At 45.0% G+C, this 17,210-nt stretch overlaps 1 protein-coding gene across 1 annotated transcript in view; it reads right to left on the reverse strand.

Annotated features, from left to right (window-relative positions):
• ST14 (ST14 transmembrane serine protease matriptase) overlaps nt 1-17,210 on the reverse strand; it is a 182,332-nt gene that overhangs the window by 78,649 nt on the left and 86,473 nt on the right. Inside the window, exon 2 of the mRNA XM_069614136.1 lies at nt 5,673-5,832. Coding sequence (XP_069470237.1) covers nt 5,673-5,832 — 160 coding nt within the window. The remainder of the gene's footprint in view (nt 1-5,672; nt 5,833-17,210) is intronic.

Genomic DNA, 17,210 nt, shown 5'->3' on the forward strand with positions numbered 1-17,210 from the left:
GATGTACCCAAGGTTTAATTTTACCCCTCTTGCCTTCTTCACTACTACTGGGACGAGTAAGAAAAGTCCCATAGCTATCTTCACTCTTTCTAACTTTCTTTACTACTGGGATGAGTAGGAGGAGTCCTGTAGTTGGGTTCACTCTTCTTATGCCAGCTAGGGTATAGTCATGCAACACAGCCGCCCCTCTGCCCGGGTCTCCTGCTCTTCCCGTTACCTTCTTGGGTTCAGGTTTGCATCACCGGATTGGCATCTCTCCTTGGGTTTCTCTCTCGGTCTTCTCCTCCTGGTAACCATACTGCTGGTATCTGACACTTCTCTTGGTTACTTCCTTTGTTGGTACTGCTCAGGGTACAACCATCTTGATGCCTCAGTACAGAAAGGTTTTGCCTCTCAGTTTTTTGGTTGCAGCTTCCTACGAGCGTACGGGGTGCCTGTTCTGGCCAGAGCATCTAAGAAGGCTCTCTGTCCATGGGTGTTCCGCTGCCGCACTTCTTGTCACTCGGGAGGCCAACGTCTCGGTCTTTGCAGAACCCATTTGAAACTCCTGTGTCTCCCTCCATGCTTGCTCAACTACTCCCAGTTTTATGAGGTCAGCAGAGGCTTCCCCAAGTTCTGGGAATAGTCTTTTCTTTGTGTTTGAGCCAGCCTCAGCCTAACTCCATTGGGCTTCCTCGTCTCAGTGTCAGGGTACTGTTCATTCTTTCTTACTCCTTGATGTTTACTGGTCTCAGTACCAAATAGACTTTCTTCAGGGCAAGTATTGCAGTAACACATATAGGAGGATTCTGGTGTTAAATATAGATATTTCTTTCTTCGTCTCTCGTGTGAGCTAAAAAGGGAGTTCCTTCCCAGAATCAGAGTCCTTATCCCCTAGAGGGGAGTCTCTCCCTGCGAGTTCCCGCCACCCCTAGTGGCAATATTGCATAGCAGCCTCACTTCCCTAGCCTTACAAGAAGAGGTTTTCCTCAGGGGAGAAGTAATCAAATCCAATGATTCGTCACACTGTGCAGATTACTTTCTCTAGCCGGCAAGCCCATTTTGGAGCACATTCACTGTTGATGCACACCCATTTTCTCTACTTTGGCATGGTTGGCTGACGAGCCCTTCAGTGCCGATCTCTGGGTGCACTGGCGTGCACGTTATTGGCTCGCAACCTGAAAGATTCCCCCTCTGCCGCACAGTCCTGTGCGGAGGCCTTATTGCTCTATAAAGCATTGTCAAATCAACACAGCATCACAGTCAAAGCATAGTAACATAACACAACAGAACGGTGCCAGACTGTCACTGCATACAGAAAGACAGGCGCCGGCCCTTCTCGCCCATCCTGCCTTTTTGTCCCCCATCCACCTCCTCCTTCCACACAAACACATGAACTTGGCCTAAAGAAGTAGATTTGCATGCAACTATATGTCATTCTGTGTACACATTTATTTATTTATTTATTTATTTGCATTTGTTAAGCGCACTTGCAGCCCATGAGGCATCGAGGCGCTGTTACAGAGGATACACAGATTTAAGATTACATTCGGGTGCAGGAGGCTCTTAGTTACAGGTTAGCAGGCATATAGGCAGAAACAGGTTGAAGTCATACAAAGAGTCTGGTTTTGATAGCCTTGCGAAAGGCTAGGTGTGACTCGATGAGTCTGAGGTGAGGTGGCAGGGCATTCCAGTGCGTGGCTGCTAGGGTGGGGAAACTGGAGCCACCAGCACGTACTTTCCGCGAGGTAGGCCTGACAATGGTGTTGGCGTAGAAAGATCTAAGCGGTCTTGTGGCGGAGTGCCTGGTGATTCTGTTCGTCAGGTAGGGGGGGGCAAGCGCGTGAATGCTTTTGTGGGTGATGGCAAGAGTTTTAAAAACAATTCTTTCTTTAACAGGGAGCCAGTGCACTTGCCTTCTGATTTCGGAGATGTGGTCTCTCCTTGCGGTGCCGGTGGCTGCCCTTAGAGCATTGTTTTGGGCTAGCTGAAGTTTGGCGATGTTTTTGTTGGAAGTCCCGACGAGAAGGGTGTTACAGTAGTCAAGTCTTGATCCGATGATGGCCCTGGCAATCGTGAGGCTGCTTTGACGGGCCAGGAAAGGCCTGGTTGCGTTGATGACTTTGGTGTAGTAGGCTGAGGAGGCGGCGATGGCATTGAACTGTCTGTCCATCGACAGGTCGGAGTCAAGGTAGACTCCGAGTGTCTTAACATGGTTAGAGACTTTAATTGGAATATTATCAATGGTGAAAGAGGTGTACTGTTCTCCGAGATTGCCGATGGTGAAAGGTGAGCCAATAAGGAGGAGTTCGGTTTTTTCACCATTGAGGCAAAGCCAATTCTCCGCCATCCAGGATTGGATGGTAGAGTAGATAGAGGAGAGGGTGTTAGAGTCCGCTAGGTAGTCGCCTGTGAGTGGGATGAGTACCTGCGTATCGTCCGCATAATTGGTGTATGAGATACCCAGGGAGTCCAAGATGCTGAACAGTGGCCTCGTGAAGAGGTTGTAGAGAGTAGGAGCGATACAGGAGCCCTGGGGGACACCGCAGGTGAGGAGGCTGGGGGTGGCAGCAGCAACTTCAGAAAAGACTTTCATGGCCCTTTCTTTGAGAAAGGAGGTGATCCATTGGCAGGCTTTAGGGGAGAAGTTGACTTGTGTGGCTAGGTGGTGACACAGGGTATTGTGGTCGACCAGATCGAACGCAGCAGAGAGGTCAAGGAGCAGTAGAAGGGCCGGTTTGCCTGCGTCTCTGAGATCGTCCATTTGGTTTTTCAGGTCTAGGAGGGCCGTTTCAGTGCCATGGCGAGGGCGGAAGCCAGATTGTCGTAGACCGAGGAAGCGGTTGTCCTCTAGGAACTTCTGGACTTGCAGGTAAGCTGCTTTGTCCAAGATTTTGAGAAGGAACGGTACAGTCGTAATGGGCCTGTAGTTCCCCGGGACGGTAGGGTCAAGAGAAGGTTTCTTGAGAAGCGGGCGAACCCAAGCTTCCTTAAGTCCTGGTGGAACATGGCCTGATTGGAAGGATGAGTTGATAAAGGCTGTGAGGAAGGGGGCTAGGCTGGGTGCGGAATCCTTGATGAGGCTGGCTGGGCATGCATCCCCTTTACAGTTGGAGGGTTTAATGGAGTTGAGCAGGGTGATGACCTCTTGCTCTGTGATATTTTTAAATTCGAACAGCGGGGCGGACGTGGTCTTGGTGGGTGGTTTAGCATGCATGTTCACTATAATCTCGGAGAGGGCTTTTTGGTGGCCACGAATTTTACTTTGGAGAGTGTTGAGCTTCTCAAGCAGGGCAGATTGAATGCTGTTACACCATTTGTCATCTTTGATGATAGAGGAGGGGGGGCAGATGGTTTTTCGAGTTCCCTGAAGATGGTGAAAAGTTCTACATGTAAAGAAAAGCAGAGCCCTCAACTGCAGACTGTTGCTCTTGGGGGTTTGAAGGACTAATTTCTATTAGCCTGTTCCCCCTTCACCACTGTGTCCCACCAAATAGAGCTGGGTCGCACAAAAAAGTTCAGACCAGCTGTCACATACTTACTGACATAACAACCCCCTATGTGCCTGAACACTCTGCGTTGCATGGCTACTACAAGGTATTTAAACTAGCATACCTGCTAACATTTGAACAGTCACCTACATTTTAATAAATATTCACCTGAAATTTAACGCTCTTTAATTTTCATGTTTGTTGAGAGTACTGTCTGCCTTAGGGCCATTTACCCAACAGAGATTGAAGCTAGAACAGTGGCTGTAGGCACTTTATAAATATCAAGCAACATAACACTAACAGAATGAGAATGCCATCCATCTGAACAGAACTGCAATCCCTCCCAGTGAAGTGTGGGTATGTAGCAAGAGGCCTTCCTTTAACAGGAATCATATTAGAATTAAAGATATTCAAACAGCAACAATGATGGCATTCGATATTAGGCAGTCCTATACTAAAGGTTCTGCAGTAGACCGAAGCAGTGGCAGGTTCCTGGACAGCCAGTAACTTCTAATCCTCCAACAACAGGCATTCAATACCAAGGATCCCTTTTAAGAGCAGTGGTGTCCTAGAATATTAGACATTCCAGGGGCCTGATGTCTTCAATGGTAACTGATATTTACTAAGAGTGATGATTCCCATACTAAAAATGTTCAGTACCAGGGATCTCCTCCATAGTAATAATCATCAAGTAAGAGGAAAAACCAGTATGATTGTGGATATTCGGTAACCAAGAGCCTTTGGTTAGTGATGTACCTTTAGTTCCATCTAATCCTCATAATAACAGTGCACACACAATCTTGGAAAACACTCCCACAGTAAAATATTTGAGGTTTTGGGATATGTTCAGCACCATTCAACTCCCGATAAGAACGAACATTCAGAAGTAGATTGCCATAAAATTAAATGACACTAATGTGTCGTACAGTAACTAAGTGGTTTTCAGAAATATTTGAGAGTCAACATTGCTCCTACAGATAATCGGTATTGGTTTTTATGGACATATCTAATTATGCCTGTGTGCAATATGATGATTCAGCAGATAACCACTTCATAACATGGTGCATTACAAGTATATCCTGACATAATATGGCAGCATGTGATCAACCCATCAGCAACATGGCACGTGCCAGTTATAGGAATCCATTATATAGAAACTTTAATTGCACCAGGCTGTGAAATAGAAGCCTCTAATGTAAAGCCTCACCCTTCACCTAAAATAAAAATTCCCGTAAAGTGTTTCCATCCCCAATACAAATTTGGGGCTGAAAACAATGTTTAAATGCAATCTAGTGACCTCAGATTGCAAAACATACATATTCGCCATGTAGTCAGTGTTTTATACATTACGAATGCTAAGACAAATTTTGCCGTTCAACGAGGATAGATCAGTAGTTGTGGGGACTCTTCTTAACTCGCGACTGGGTTATGGTCATGCGTTGTTAAGTATACCAGCATTCCAGTTGCTAAGACTGCAAGTAGCCCAAAATGCCACAGTCAGACTCGTGTTTAGGGTGGGAAAATCTTCTCCCATCTCAGATCTCACCAGAGCACTACACTGGCTGACGGTGAGAGCGCATAGATTTTAAAATCCTTTGCCTTGTTTTCCAATGCGTGAACAAAATTGCCCCAAGGTACCTATGGCACAAAATAATGAGCTATATTCCTAGTCGTCAACTATGTTCATGTGATAAGAACCTATTGTATGTTCTTCGCTATAAATGTGCGAGCAAAGGGGATCGAAGATTTGGGGTATAAGAACAAGACTCTGGAATAAGCTCCCAGAAACCATTCGAGAGTTGAAAACACTCACGGCTTTCCGGAAGGCTGTGAAGACCCATCTGTTCTGCTAGGGAATATGTATGACTAGCCTGTGCCTTGGGCAACTTATCATTTGATCTGATACTATTTTGACAATTGCAGACAGACTTATCTATGTTATCAGCGCCCACACACAATCAAGTTCGGTAGGTGCGCGTTTATAAACGTTTTCAAAATTCAAAATAAATAAAAAATGTAGCCATACCTGGTGTGGCACACACATGCACAGGATTCCTAGATGCGACCATCAGTCACCAGCCTCCAGCACAATAGTGGTCACAGGACTGACCATCTTAGTGAGTTGGAAAGTGCATACATCCCACAGAGCTAGACTCCCAGTCAGACCGACATACGTTGAAGCATTAAAGATAAAAGGCTTACATGTGAAATGCCAAACCAGCAGAGAAATGGTGAGCGACACGAGCAGGGTCCCGATGACGACAGCCGCGATGCAGAGCTTGCTCTTCAAACCTCGCTTCTCCACCTTCTTGGCGTTCATCGCTGGTAGGAACTCTACCTCCTCCTCGAACCCGTTCATCTTCTGCGAGGAGGGAGGACACAGAAATACAAGAGTCAGGAAGAACACTTCAGAAGCAGGGGACTGGAAGGTACATGGAGTTATATATCCAACAAGAATACACTTGAAGAATGTGCTTGCCCTCCCCGGATCAGAAAATAATCCAGGGTAGCAGCAAAAACACATTTGCAGTATAGCTTGCAGAGCCAAATTTGGGACTGGGACTGAAACAAAGTGGCCTGCCTGGCTGAAGATTTTCCACACCGGTCAATCGCATTCCCAGATTTGGAGTTGCGACCAAAGAACTAAAAGGACAAACTATTATTTTAAATCCCACATTTTGGTGTTTGCACCAAAAACAAACAAATATTAACCTAACCAAGTGACCATTACATGTTAGTTCAGATGCCCAACTACTTAGCCCAGATCGGCGTGCATCTGTACTGCAATTTTTATGCAAGAGCACTTTTAAATGTTATTTTGTTTATTTTTATATTTTAAAAAAATGAGATTTGGCATTTGCTGACCCTTCTTTAACTTTGCTGCAACTGGAACTACTTCACATTTCGGGGTCGACAGGGGTCTCCCTTGTGACCTCTTTAAAAAAAAAAAAAAAAAAAAACGTGTGGCTCTTTACTTCTGGAGTGGCTGGCTTCCTTGTTCAGGCCCCTTAAAAAAATAAAGAAAAATAATAACAGGAGGGCCACAAGTCTAACACTTTACACTTTCAGCACTGACCCTAAATAAGACAGAATAGGAATACCAAATCATGCGTCTTTCTGGAATTCTATACAATAATTGCTAGACTCATTAAAGGTCTGTTTCAGGCACACTCCAGGGGGTGAGTCACTGATTTAGTCTATTCTTAAACGCCTCAACTCAGCCTTTCATCCTTCTGAGGTCACTGAGGGAGTACCAACACAGGTTGGATGATATTTGGTATATATTTTTTCTAAATAAAGCATTTAAGTGAAGGGCTATATAATTATCATTTGGTCATGGAGGTCTGCTTGCATTCACAGTAGTTTGGTAATATGGGCCTATACACACTGATCTTAACAATACATATGGCGATCCATTCTTGTATGAAATGTACATCCCACTATAGTGATATGGTAACCAGATTTTTCGTAGTGTACAATGCTATGTGATGCCACTTCCTGTTTTGTAAACAGGTGAAAGGTTGTGTTCCATCTCTTGCCGCAATATCACTTCAGGGTGGGGTCAAATGGCATCACTTCCTGTGATGTCGTCAAGGGTCGTGTGATGTCACTTCCGCTACCCATGGCATTTTGGTGAAATGACGTCCCTGCAGGACTACCTTTTTAGCAGGACTACAGTGTCACTATAAGCAGCTTTTTACTTCATAGATGGATATTTATGCATAATTATACAGTCACTCATTTAAAATGTCATAAGCGGTTAAACTTTACAATACAGTTCCAGTCAATTAGATAAATTTCTTCGTAAGCGTTTTTCTGACAGGTAAACAAATGGAAGGAACGCAAAGAAACACCAGCGATCCGATTACTAAATGTATACAGATTAAATACATTTTGGAGGTGGCACAACAAGCATTTGTGTAATTGCACTAATGTAAATGTTTAAAGATAATTAAAAAAAAAAAAACGCGTGCTTTGCCCGCGATGAAATGTACCACTCTGTAATTCTGGTCGGTAAATTCACAAATATCCTGATATTGGAGTACAAAAGGTAGACTTCCTGCCCCAATGAATGTTTTACAGGGAGTGCACAGTAGATATGAGTGAAGCTAGTAACTGCAGAACAGGTTGGTGAAGGGTCTGGGTTCATGGTCTGCCATCTCCTTTCTTCACCAAATTGTCTGAGTCTTAGGGGAAAAAACTCCCCGTTTGATTGCCCATGTGTGCAAAGATTTAGAGCGTTTCGAGCTCTTTAAAATAAACTGGATCATTCACGCGTCTTAGAGAGCAAGATTTTAAACCATCAAGTGACTTGCTTGAGGAGGTACAAAAACCTCCAAAACAAGGAGAGGGACGCAAAGGACCAGGCAATGGGAGTTTCCCCTAAATCCCACATCTTATTGATGCATCATTGCATTTAAAACGCAACCAGCCTAAATCCCCTTCGACAAGAGACACAGTGGAAGACAAAACCACAAGACTGAATGGCCAAAGAGATTAAGATAAAGGCTGACCGCATGCAAGAATTCCATCAAACAAGGCTTAAGTGGCCTTCAACGCGCCGGTCCATTCTTCCAGACCGCGGCCAAAAAACTGACAAACTCTGAACTGGGTCAGCTGAAAAATCCTAGAAAGGAAGCGTCTCAGCGTCCCCAAAAAACCCACCTCCGGCTCAACATTTACATGCAGTTATTATACCAGATAATGGAAGTGCAACATTAATCCCAGAAGTAGTAGTCCTATTATTATTATTATTATTATTATTATTATTATTATTATTATTAGGTTATAATTGAGCATGGGCCTAGCTTCTGGAAGTAACAGAGAGCTTTACATGTCATGGGGGGTGAAGTACCCGGCGAGGGAAGCAGGTTTCAAGAACTACAAGGGAAGCAGAGACCCAACAACAAGGGGAGAGGTATGGGAGCCAGCCAATTAGGCAGCAAGAGATCAAAGTAACCAGAGGAGGAAACTGGCAAGGAGCAGATCGCCCAGTCCCAGGTCAGGCAGGAAGTGGAGGGTGTGTGGACCCAGGTGTAAGGGGGGGGGGGGCATTCTTTTAAGAGTAGGGGTTTGAGCTTGTTCCTGAAATGTAGAAAGAAGCAGGCAGGGAGGAGGTTCCAAAGCATGCGCGGGTAGAGAAGGACTGTTTTATGGTTCTTTCCGCCCTGCAATGGTGGAAATTCAAGTCTGCACATGTCCCTACTTCTGGTGGGTCGTAGGCCTCCAGAGATGCAGCATGTCTCAGTGAGGAAGCTTGGGGACATCAGGGCGTCAGCCTTGTAGATGACGCAGCAGGATTTAAAGATGATGCAGGCTTGCATTGGGAGCAAGGGTCGGGCGATGTGGTCGAATTTGCAGAGTCTTTCGAGTCATGCTGCCCCATGTAGGACACATCTATGCGGAGCCAGAGCCTAAGCCGGAAGGCCTTCCAGGAGGCCATTAGCACCATCCAGGTGAGAGAGGAGCAAGGCTTGGACAGCAGATCTGAAGTTGTTTGCTGGGATGAAGGGCTGGATATTCCACATGAGACAAAGTTGGTACCAAGCTATTTGTGCCGCCCTTGCTTTGTGCTACTTGAAGGAGGTTTAGAGCCTAAGGGACTTTGTGTAGGTGGTCAGCTGTGGTGTGAAGCCCTCAAGGTGTTCCGTTTTGTATACAAGCTTTAGGAATACGGTCTTGGAAGGGCAGAGCTTCCTAATTACTCAATGACCCGCAGATGCATCTGGCTTACAGGGACTCGCTGGGGTCTGAGGCAGATCATAAACTGGCTAGAACAAACCCAAAACCAGCCATACTAACTTGGAACAAGCATTGGCAAAGCCGACAGTTTAGCTTTTGTAACAGGGCACAAGCACCCATCCTTGCACTCCCCATGCTCCGATTCTACTCCCGATCATGCTTACATTGACAACGGGTAAGGGTACAGCCGTTTCCCACTATAGGAAGGGAGAGAAGTTTTACAATAGGCCAGCCCACCCAAGACTGGAAAAGCGGGGCTGCTACACCCGCGGACTAAGAGGAAAGGGCCCCCCCTGCCCCCTGCTTGGATTCTCGCTGTTCCCTTCTGGTCTTAGATGGTCAAATACTTCCGGCTCACTCCCACCATCCATTCACAGCGTGGAGGAGGATAGGAGTCCTTATTTTTGAGGCAGCCCCCCAGGTGGCTAGGAGCATGGTTGAGCCCTGAGCGACAGCCTTTCGTGAGAGGGATGGTAGGCCTGTTTTGTTTCTTATTGCTCTTGCTACATTTGCTTCAGTTGGGATTGGGATCTTGTGTAGGCCTTCATGGAAGACCCAGTGAACAACTTTCTCTTGGTTGTGTCAACTCAACAGAGCATTTTACTAAAGGGGATGCTCTAGTTTCCAACATTGAGTAAGGAAGGGGAAGGGGCTGAGAAGGGGGGGGGGAGAGATATTTCGTGAATATTGCAATTGCTATTGGGATTAAATTCCTCATTCAGAGTTTGTTATACGGTCAATTTCTAGTTTCCCTTTTAAGACATTTTTAACAGATTGACTGCTTAAAATACCTCATGAACATCTTCACCTCCTTTGTTAGCTATTTAACATTGGATGGGGAAATGTAAAGTTGAATTTTTCGTTTGTCCTCCCCTCCCCCACACCCTCATCATTGGAAATAATCTTCATCAATAATGGCATCCATCATAAGGTGAATGCTCTAATAAGTGAAAAAGTCTTTAGAGACTTGGTTGAAAGACAATTCGAGGCACAGCTTCTTATCCGAGGCTGAAGACCTGCTACAAAATCTACTGCTCCTGCCGTGGTAAACCGGTCCTCAAACCGATGAGAACCAAAGTCTCTGCAAGAAAGATTTTGGTCCAGGCACTACCATCTAAAACACTTTAGACATTGACTCACTATACCAATTTGAAATTCTGCCAAATTTCAAAATGATTTTAAATCTGGCATCATAAGAATAGACAAAGTTGGGGGGGGGCAAGGCACATGAATTAAGCAGGATGCGTCCACTCTACCCCGGTCGGCCATAATCCACACCCATGTAGAGGGGAAGGACCAAACCCAGTAGTTTCTTATAGAGCAGGACCAGCATCTCCCCCTTCCCGGCGACTAAGGTACCCAACACCATGGAGGCAGCCGGGGTGTTGAACGCTACAGATGCAGAGAGGGTCTGCCAGTGTGGGCCACCCATGATGAACAGTTCAAAGGCAGGACTGCATAGGAGCTTGGTACCTCAGACTCCCCTAGACGCCTGTTCTGGGAGCTGGTTGTAATATGGACAGATGGAGAAATCACCCTGTGCCACAGAGAACATATCCGAGGCAGGAGAAAGGCCATCTAAATAACAAAGTGTGCACTGTCCAATGCATGCCATATCCCTCTCCCTCTATAGCACGTGCCTTTCATCTCTTGGAGTGGCCTCAAAGGAGTGCAACAGATTTTCTTAAAAACTGTTTGATGGCTCCATCTGGAGAATACACTTGAGTCCTTGCACTGCAGGAAAAACGTTCTGGAAACATTGCCTACTAAGCGCCCAAGAGACAGCACCTCAATGAAATCTAACTGAAAAAACAAACCAGCAGCAAAAATTCAAACCGCAAAAATAAGGAAAAAAAAACACACAAAAGGACAGTTTCCCCAGAGGATCAGCATCCTCACACTGGAACACCCTCAAACCATCATCAAGGGCAATAGCAAAACCACTGGAGCCTCAGAAAAAATACAGCTCTCCACTGTTAACCTTAACAATCTAACATACTAACTTAGTAATGAAGGAGGAGTGGGCCACCCCTTCTCCTGGCTCAATTTCAAACTCAACCAACAGCACACAAACTATTTATACCTCAGTAGATACACCCAAATCTCACCAAGACTGCCGCTAAACACACTCATTGAATCACTTTCCTATATTTAAGGACCTTCTAGTGGCAGGTCAATGCATCTGGCTTGGCTGTACAGACAAAAATAAATGATGCACCAGTAAAAAGGAAGTTTGAATAAAGCACAGTTCACTGCTAAGAAACTCTCTCAGAGAACACTATAAAGTTCCAGAAATCTCTAAAACATTTTTACATGATGTCAAAAGTTTGCTCAAACTCCCTTCCTGCACCTCCAGCGATGTGTGGCGGGTCAAAAGGAAGAGACAGACTAAAGTTTGCTATTTGTAGAAGCTAGTGGAAAAGTCACTGTACACGGGCTAATGTGTGTAAAAAAAAATGACATTTTCAGAGTGTAAATATATTATGTGGTTTATTTTATGTTAAAAGAAAAAAAGTTTGGGAAAGGGCCTTGCTCCTTTTACGTGGAGCGGTAGTAACCTCAAACAAAATCTCATAGAAACCGGTAACAGTTCAACATAGTACATACAGCCAATTGTTGTATCTGCTCTGCATTGTCTTGGATTCCACTTACAGTTTTGCACTCAAATATATAATGTTGATGATGTCAGAGTAATACAATTCATGTGTAGCATGATTAGAAGTCGACATGAGATCATAAAGGAAATTGTAGTCAAATAAAGTTTACAAATGCACAAGAATATTAATATAATACCAAGAAATATTACAATTAATAATTACATAATACATAAGTACATTTTAAAAAGTAATTAATTTTGTTAGAGAAATAGTGCTAATCAAATGAATTTCTGTTTCCATATTTTTTTTAATATGTATATTTTCTTAGTGTATGCAATTTGCAGTATGCTGTTAAAGTGGTATCCCTGTCTTGGGCTTTTTCTGCAGCTAATAATTGTATGTTATCATTGTTGAAAACACATTTTGTTCACCTGGAACATTAACTTGAAGTCTTATTGTTGTATGTGTAAGGCAACAGCTCCCTCTAGCAATGACAACAATCACAGCAGGCAGGACTGCTTCGGACAAACATACATCTGGCCTTTTATTATATAGTGTGATAATGAGAACAATGCATCTCTCCCTAGTCTATCAATTTCCCTACCTAACAAAGCTGTGAAGTCCAAAAGTAAAGTCTGTCCGCTGTCCAAAAATAAGCAATGCTGACCATACCACTGGCCCCTCCTCCTTGAGTGTCTTCCTCAGCCTTAATATAGCATCTTCAGATACTTCTTTCCTATCCGTTGCATTAATTCATTCAATTTACTTGGGGAACTTGTTGAACTCCCTGGCATCCCCTTCTCCTGGTTTTGCAAAATCCTCTTTTTCAGAGCTTCTTGCCTTCGAGTTTCATTTTGAAAGTCTCTCTATCTCCAATATCCATATTATCTTCTGAGAAATAGAAACAATCTTATTGTTCCAGTTCTCAGTCTTCCTCTGGTTATTTGACCCCTCACGGGGATGAGTATTTTACTGCAAGTAACAATTCTCAATCGCTTGTTCACTTGAGCTCTCACTGGAATGTGTACGTTGAACCCAGTAATAATTCTCACTCACTTGCTGTGTTACTGGGACGAGCAAGATGAGTGTTTAAATCATTATATTCATCTTGATTACTTATGTGAATATAAATATGCCACTTCTAACTTGAATCCCTCTCACTGGGACGAGGGGAGTGTCCCAAGCGTTCTACTAATTTCTCTTCATTGTTCGAATATAACTTTACCATGCATTATATTTGCCTCGCTCCCTGGGTCTTTGCTCTCTGTTACCTTCCTTATAATGGGGCTGCATGACCGGGTCAGTACCTTTCTCCTTCTGTGAACACCTTGTCAGGGCGTCTCTGGCTCTCGATCATCTTTCTTCTTTGCACATGCCCCCATGTGGCTCTGTGTATGTGGTATCTGCTCAGTTTGTGGTTGCCTCCCTCTCCCCAGCTCAGACACCACTTCTTCCTCCTGTGTACCTTTGGGCAGTCCTCCGCTGCTCTTCCCCAGCTTGGAAAGCAGCGTTTTCCTCCATGTTCTCTAGCCTCACTCCACCAGCTGGTTTGAAACTCCCAGGTCGCTCTCTCTCTCTGCCTCTCTCTCCTCCCACTCTTATTACGCTGCTCCTCCCACTCTTATGACGCTGCTCTGGAGCTTCCCCTGCGTTTTGAGCAAGTCCTCCTTTTGTGTCTCGGTCATACTCATTATGATTCCCTTGGGTTTCTTCATCCGAGTGCCAACTAGAGACTTGTCTTCACAATGCACATTAGAAGATGTATACAGACTCGTTCTATTTTCTCCTAACAAGGTTGTTATTGCTGGGTTTTTGAGGGTGTTGGGAAAGGAGTTCCTCATTCGGACGAGAGTCCTTGTCTCCATTATGAGGTGGGAAAGGCCCACCCACCCCCACAGGGAGAAGGGATGGAATTCTGCGATTCGTCACAGACGCTGGTCCTTTTCTAGAAGAAAATACTGGGTTTGGTCCTTCCTCTACATATCCCCACCCATACCATGGCACCCTTATTTCTATCACCCGACAGTATGTAAGCTTTCCAAAAACAAATAAATACATCATTACTGATTGTCGAAAAATATCAGTGAATGTGATTGGCGCGTTCATAGTACAGTAAGATCGCTCAATGACTAGCTGCTTGCTTTAGAGATCAGGGGTTCTAACTACACATTGGCTCAAACCCTAGTAGAGCCACCTAAACATCACTTCATCCTCCCAATGTCCAAAAAGTGACATCACTGAAATGGTTTAGTTAATAGCAATACTTCTTAGTGCAGCACATAGAAGCAGTAGAATTGGACTAAATCACTATATGAACACATGATATTAATTGCGCGAGGGTGCCTGATGGGTGGAGTCCTGCAAATAGGAGGTGCAGGATAGCCGAGATAACTATATGCCATTGCCAACTGGAGTAAAGAGTGGCAGTCATTGTGAAATAGTGCCTTTTGGAGTAGATTATTACCCTTGGAAGAGATTACTCTCTGAACCTATATTTCACTGGGTCACCTGCGGTTTGAAACGGGCACCACTACTGCAGGCCACTGCCCGTTGTGTGTGGCAAACGCCTGTCGGGTGTCCATGCTACATTACACTGCTTTTGAGGAGGATTTGCAACAGACCAATGGTGAGGAGTGTAAGACTTCCCATCCTCATTGAGACAGTGGGTGCCCTTTAAGTGAGTCTAAACTCTCATAACTGGTAGGGTGGCTGAGCAGTCAGGATCCACTCTCAGGAGGGTTTGGGCTGGTACCAAAGTACACTCCAGCCCAGACAGATACACAATAAAAGTACAATACACATAAATAGTACATCTATTTTACAGTATATTAAGCAAAACAGAGTGTTAAACACATTGTCAAATAAGTAATGTATGAAACATCACAATACGTAGAAGAGTGAATGGGTGAACCGAGGTTACATACTACCTTATAAACCTAGTAGTTGAGTATTGTAGGTGGCAGGGGGGGGTGCAACCAATAAGGAAGCAGACCCATGGGGGCATCTATCAGATAAATGCTTAAATTGGTACAGTACTGACCCTCCCAGTTTGACCACAAAACCCAGTAGAAGCATGTAACCACAAGGTATTTTAGGCAATGTAAAAAAAAAACGCGAACTATAGTAATTTATTATTTAATTAGAGGATATACAAATCAACGGTAGTTTTAAAAATTACATACATTGTCTCGGAAACTCCAAGACCCCAAGGGATCAAGGAAAGTATCTATGTTAGTCACTTTTAATAAGTTTTCCCATAGGACTCAACAGGACAAATCAAACTGTCCGGCTGTGACAAATCAACTTCCGGGTCACCAGTGCTGTGACGAATCAACTTCCGGGGCACCAGTGGTCCAGGGATGAATATAAGTTTCTAAACCATCAATCAGCGCCACACCTCTAGTACACCAGAAGGGATCCAAACAGATTGGAAACACAAGCAAATTATAAACCATGTCCAATTTTGGTAACATGGACGAACGGCAGGCTTATCTCGGAAGATTGTGGATCGCTGGTTAGTTGCAACCCAGCGAAAATACAATTCTTACCCAATGATAAAAATGACTGCCCAGTCAAGGTGGTATAAAAATATCTACTTCATTATTATCACGACAGACAGTTCTAGCAGACTAAGAAATATAACCCACCCTGTAAAGGAATGAAGAGAATAGACCGTTTCAAAGAAGGAAAAGGGATGCACTCCCAATACGGACAAGAGGGGAGTCAGTATGTTTAATAATCACAACAGTTTGTTAAGGATTCTTTGTTTTAACAAAAAAAGGAGAAATTGATCTTAAAACAGCTGTAGGGGCCTTACTGAAGGACGGGGGACAGAACCACATTCTACCATGTGCTGTAGGTGTTCTTGGTGTTCGACAGGGTCGAGTCGGCTTCAGGGCACTTAGCAGGCTTCTGTGGCAGAGTTCGAGACGGGAGTCAGCTGCGGGTATCAGGCGGCAAGAAGGTTCGGTGAGCGAAGATGGATGAACTACTGCAGGCTGGCCTACATGGCGGCTCAGGAATCGTCAGTGCCAATTAGTGGTTCTGAAGCACTGGTCAAGACACCACAGATGTTTAACCGACAGCAGCTTGACAACAGCAGCGTTGCCGTCAGTTGCAGATGGAATAGTTATACTGGCTTGAAAATGTCCTTTTAAGGTGGACATCGGTAGATGATCGATGAGGCACCTCTCCCAGCTTATTCAATGGGCTTCTGTTGGGCAGATGCCCCACGGTTGTGGAGTGTGTTGCAAGCAGCTGCCTTGTCCTTGGTTGTAGGTTCAGAAACCTCCTGGCACTTCCTAACCAAGAAGCTTGCTGCAGAGCCTAGCACAGACGTTTCATAAGGCACAGGACACCACAGCAGTGAGATCAGCAGGAGGACTCTCAGGAGAAACCAGCAAGGAACACAGCCAGCTCAACGGAGAAGCAAGCGTCAAGACAAGCAGCAGCAAGGTGTCCCATGGCCAAGACATTGATATTGATATTTTATTTCGATTGCGCTCATACACAAGTGTTTCAGAGCGCGACAAGGCAAGGGAAGGGGAACAGGGGAGAACAAAAACAACGATCTTACTGGGCCCAGTGACATGGAGAACGCGCAAGTGCAGGGTAGAGGGTGAGGGGGGAGAAGTGCATGGAAGGGGGAACAAAAGGAGAGTGAGGAGCGAGGAGGAAAAACAAGAATAATAATAAATTAATAAATAAAAAGGCAACAAACAATGGGAGTGCAGCCAGCAAGTGGCAAGTGCTGGGTTTATGGCAGCAGGCCGGGTAGGTCTGAAAGTGCAGGAAGAAAAGGGGAGGGCTGTAAGGGTACAGATACAGACCCCAGTGCAAGGGGTGGCCCGGAGGCAGTGCGTGAGGGTGGCAAGATGAGCAGGTACTTGGGCCCAGAGGACAGAGTGTGGCCAGGTGCATGGTGCCGAGGGAGAGTAGAATCAGCAGGGGAGAGGAGGGGAGAAGGCAGAAGCAAAGAGGAAGGTCTTGAGGTGCTTCCGGAACCGGAGATGGTTCTTCTCAAGTTTTAGATTTGCAGGGAGGCTGTTCTAGAGGGAGACCCCAGCCGAAGACAGAGATCTACCCCCAGCTTGTTTCTTTGAGAAACGACTGACCCTGAGGGAGTTTTAGGTAGAGGAGCGGAGTGCTCGAGATGGCAGGTATTTGCAGAGGGATAGCTGAAGGTATGTTGGACCCAGGCCCCAGAAAGCCTTGTGGACAATGCAGAGTGTTTTAAATGTAATCCTTGTATCCACTGGGAGCCAATGGAGCGATTTCAGAGCTGGAGAGAAACGATCCCAGGGCTTGAGGCCAAGGACAAGTCTTGCAGTCTCGTCTCAGTCTGGATAAATTGTAAAGGGCGGAGAGTAGAGGCAGGTAGATTAAGAAAGAGGCTGTTGCA

This window comes from Ambystoma mexicanum, chromosome 9, assembly GCF_040938575.1.
Source record: "Ambystoma mexicanum isolate Mex_15411 chromosome 9, UKY_AmexF1_1, whole genome shotgun sequence".
Classification (NCBI taxonomy): Eukaryota; Metazoa; Chordata; class Amphibia; order Caudata; family Ambystomatidae; genus Ambystoma; species Ambystoma mexicanum.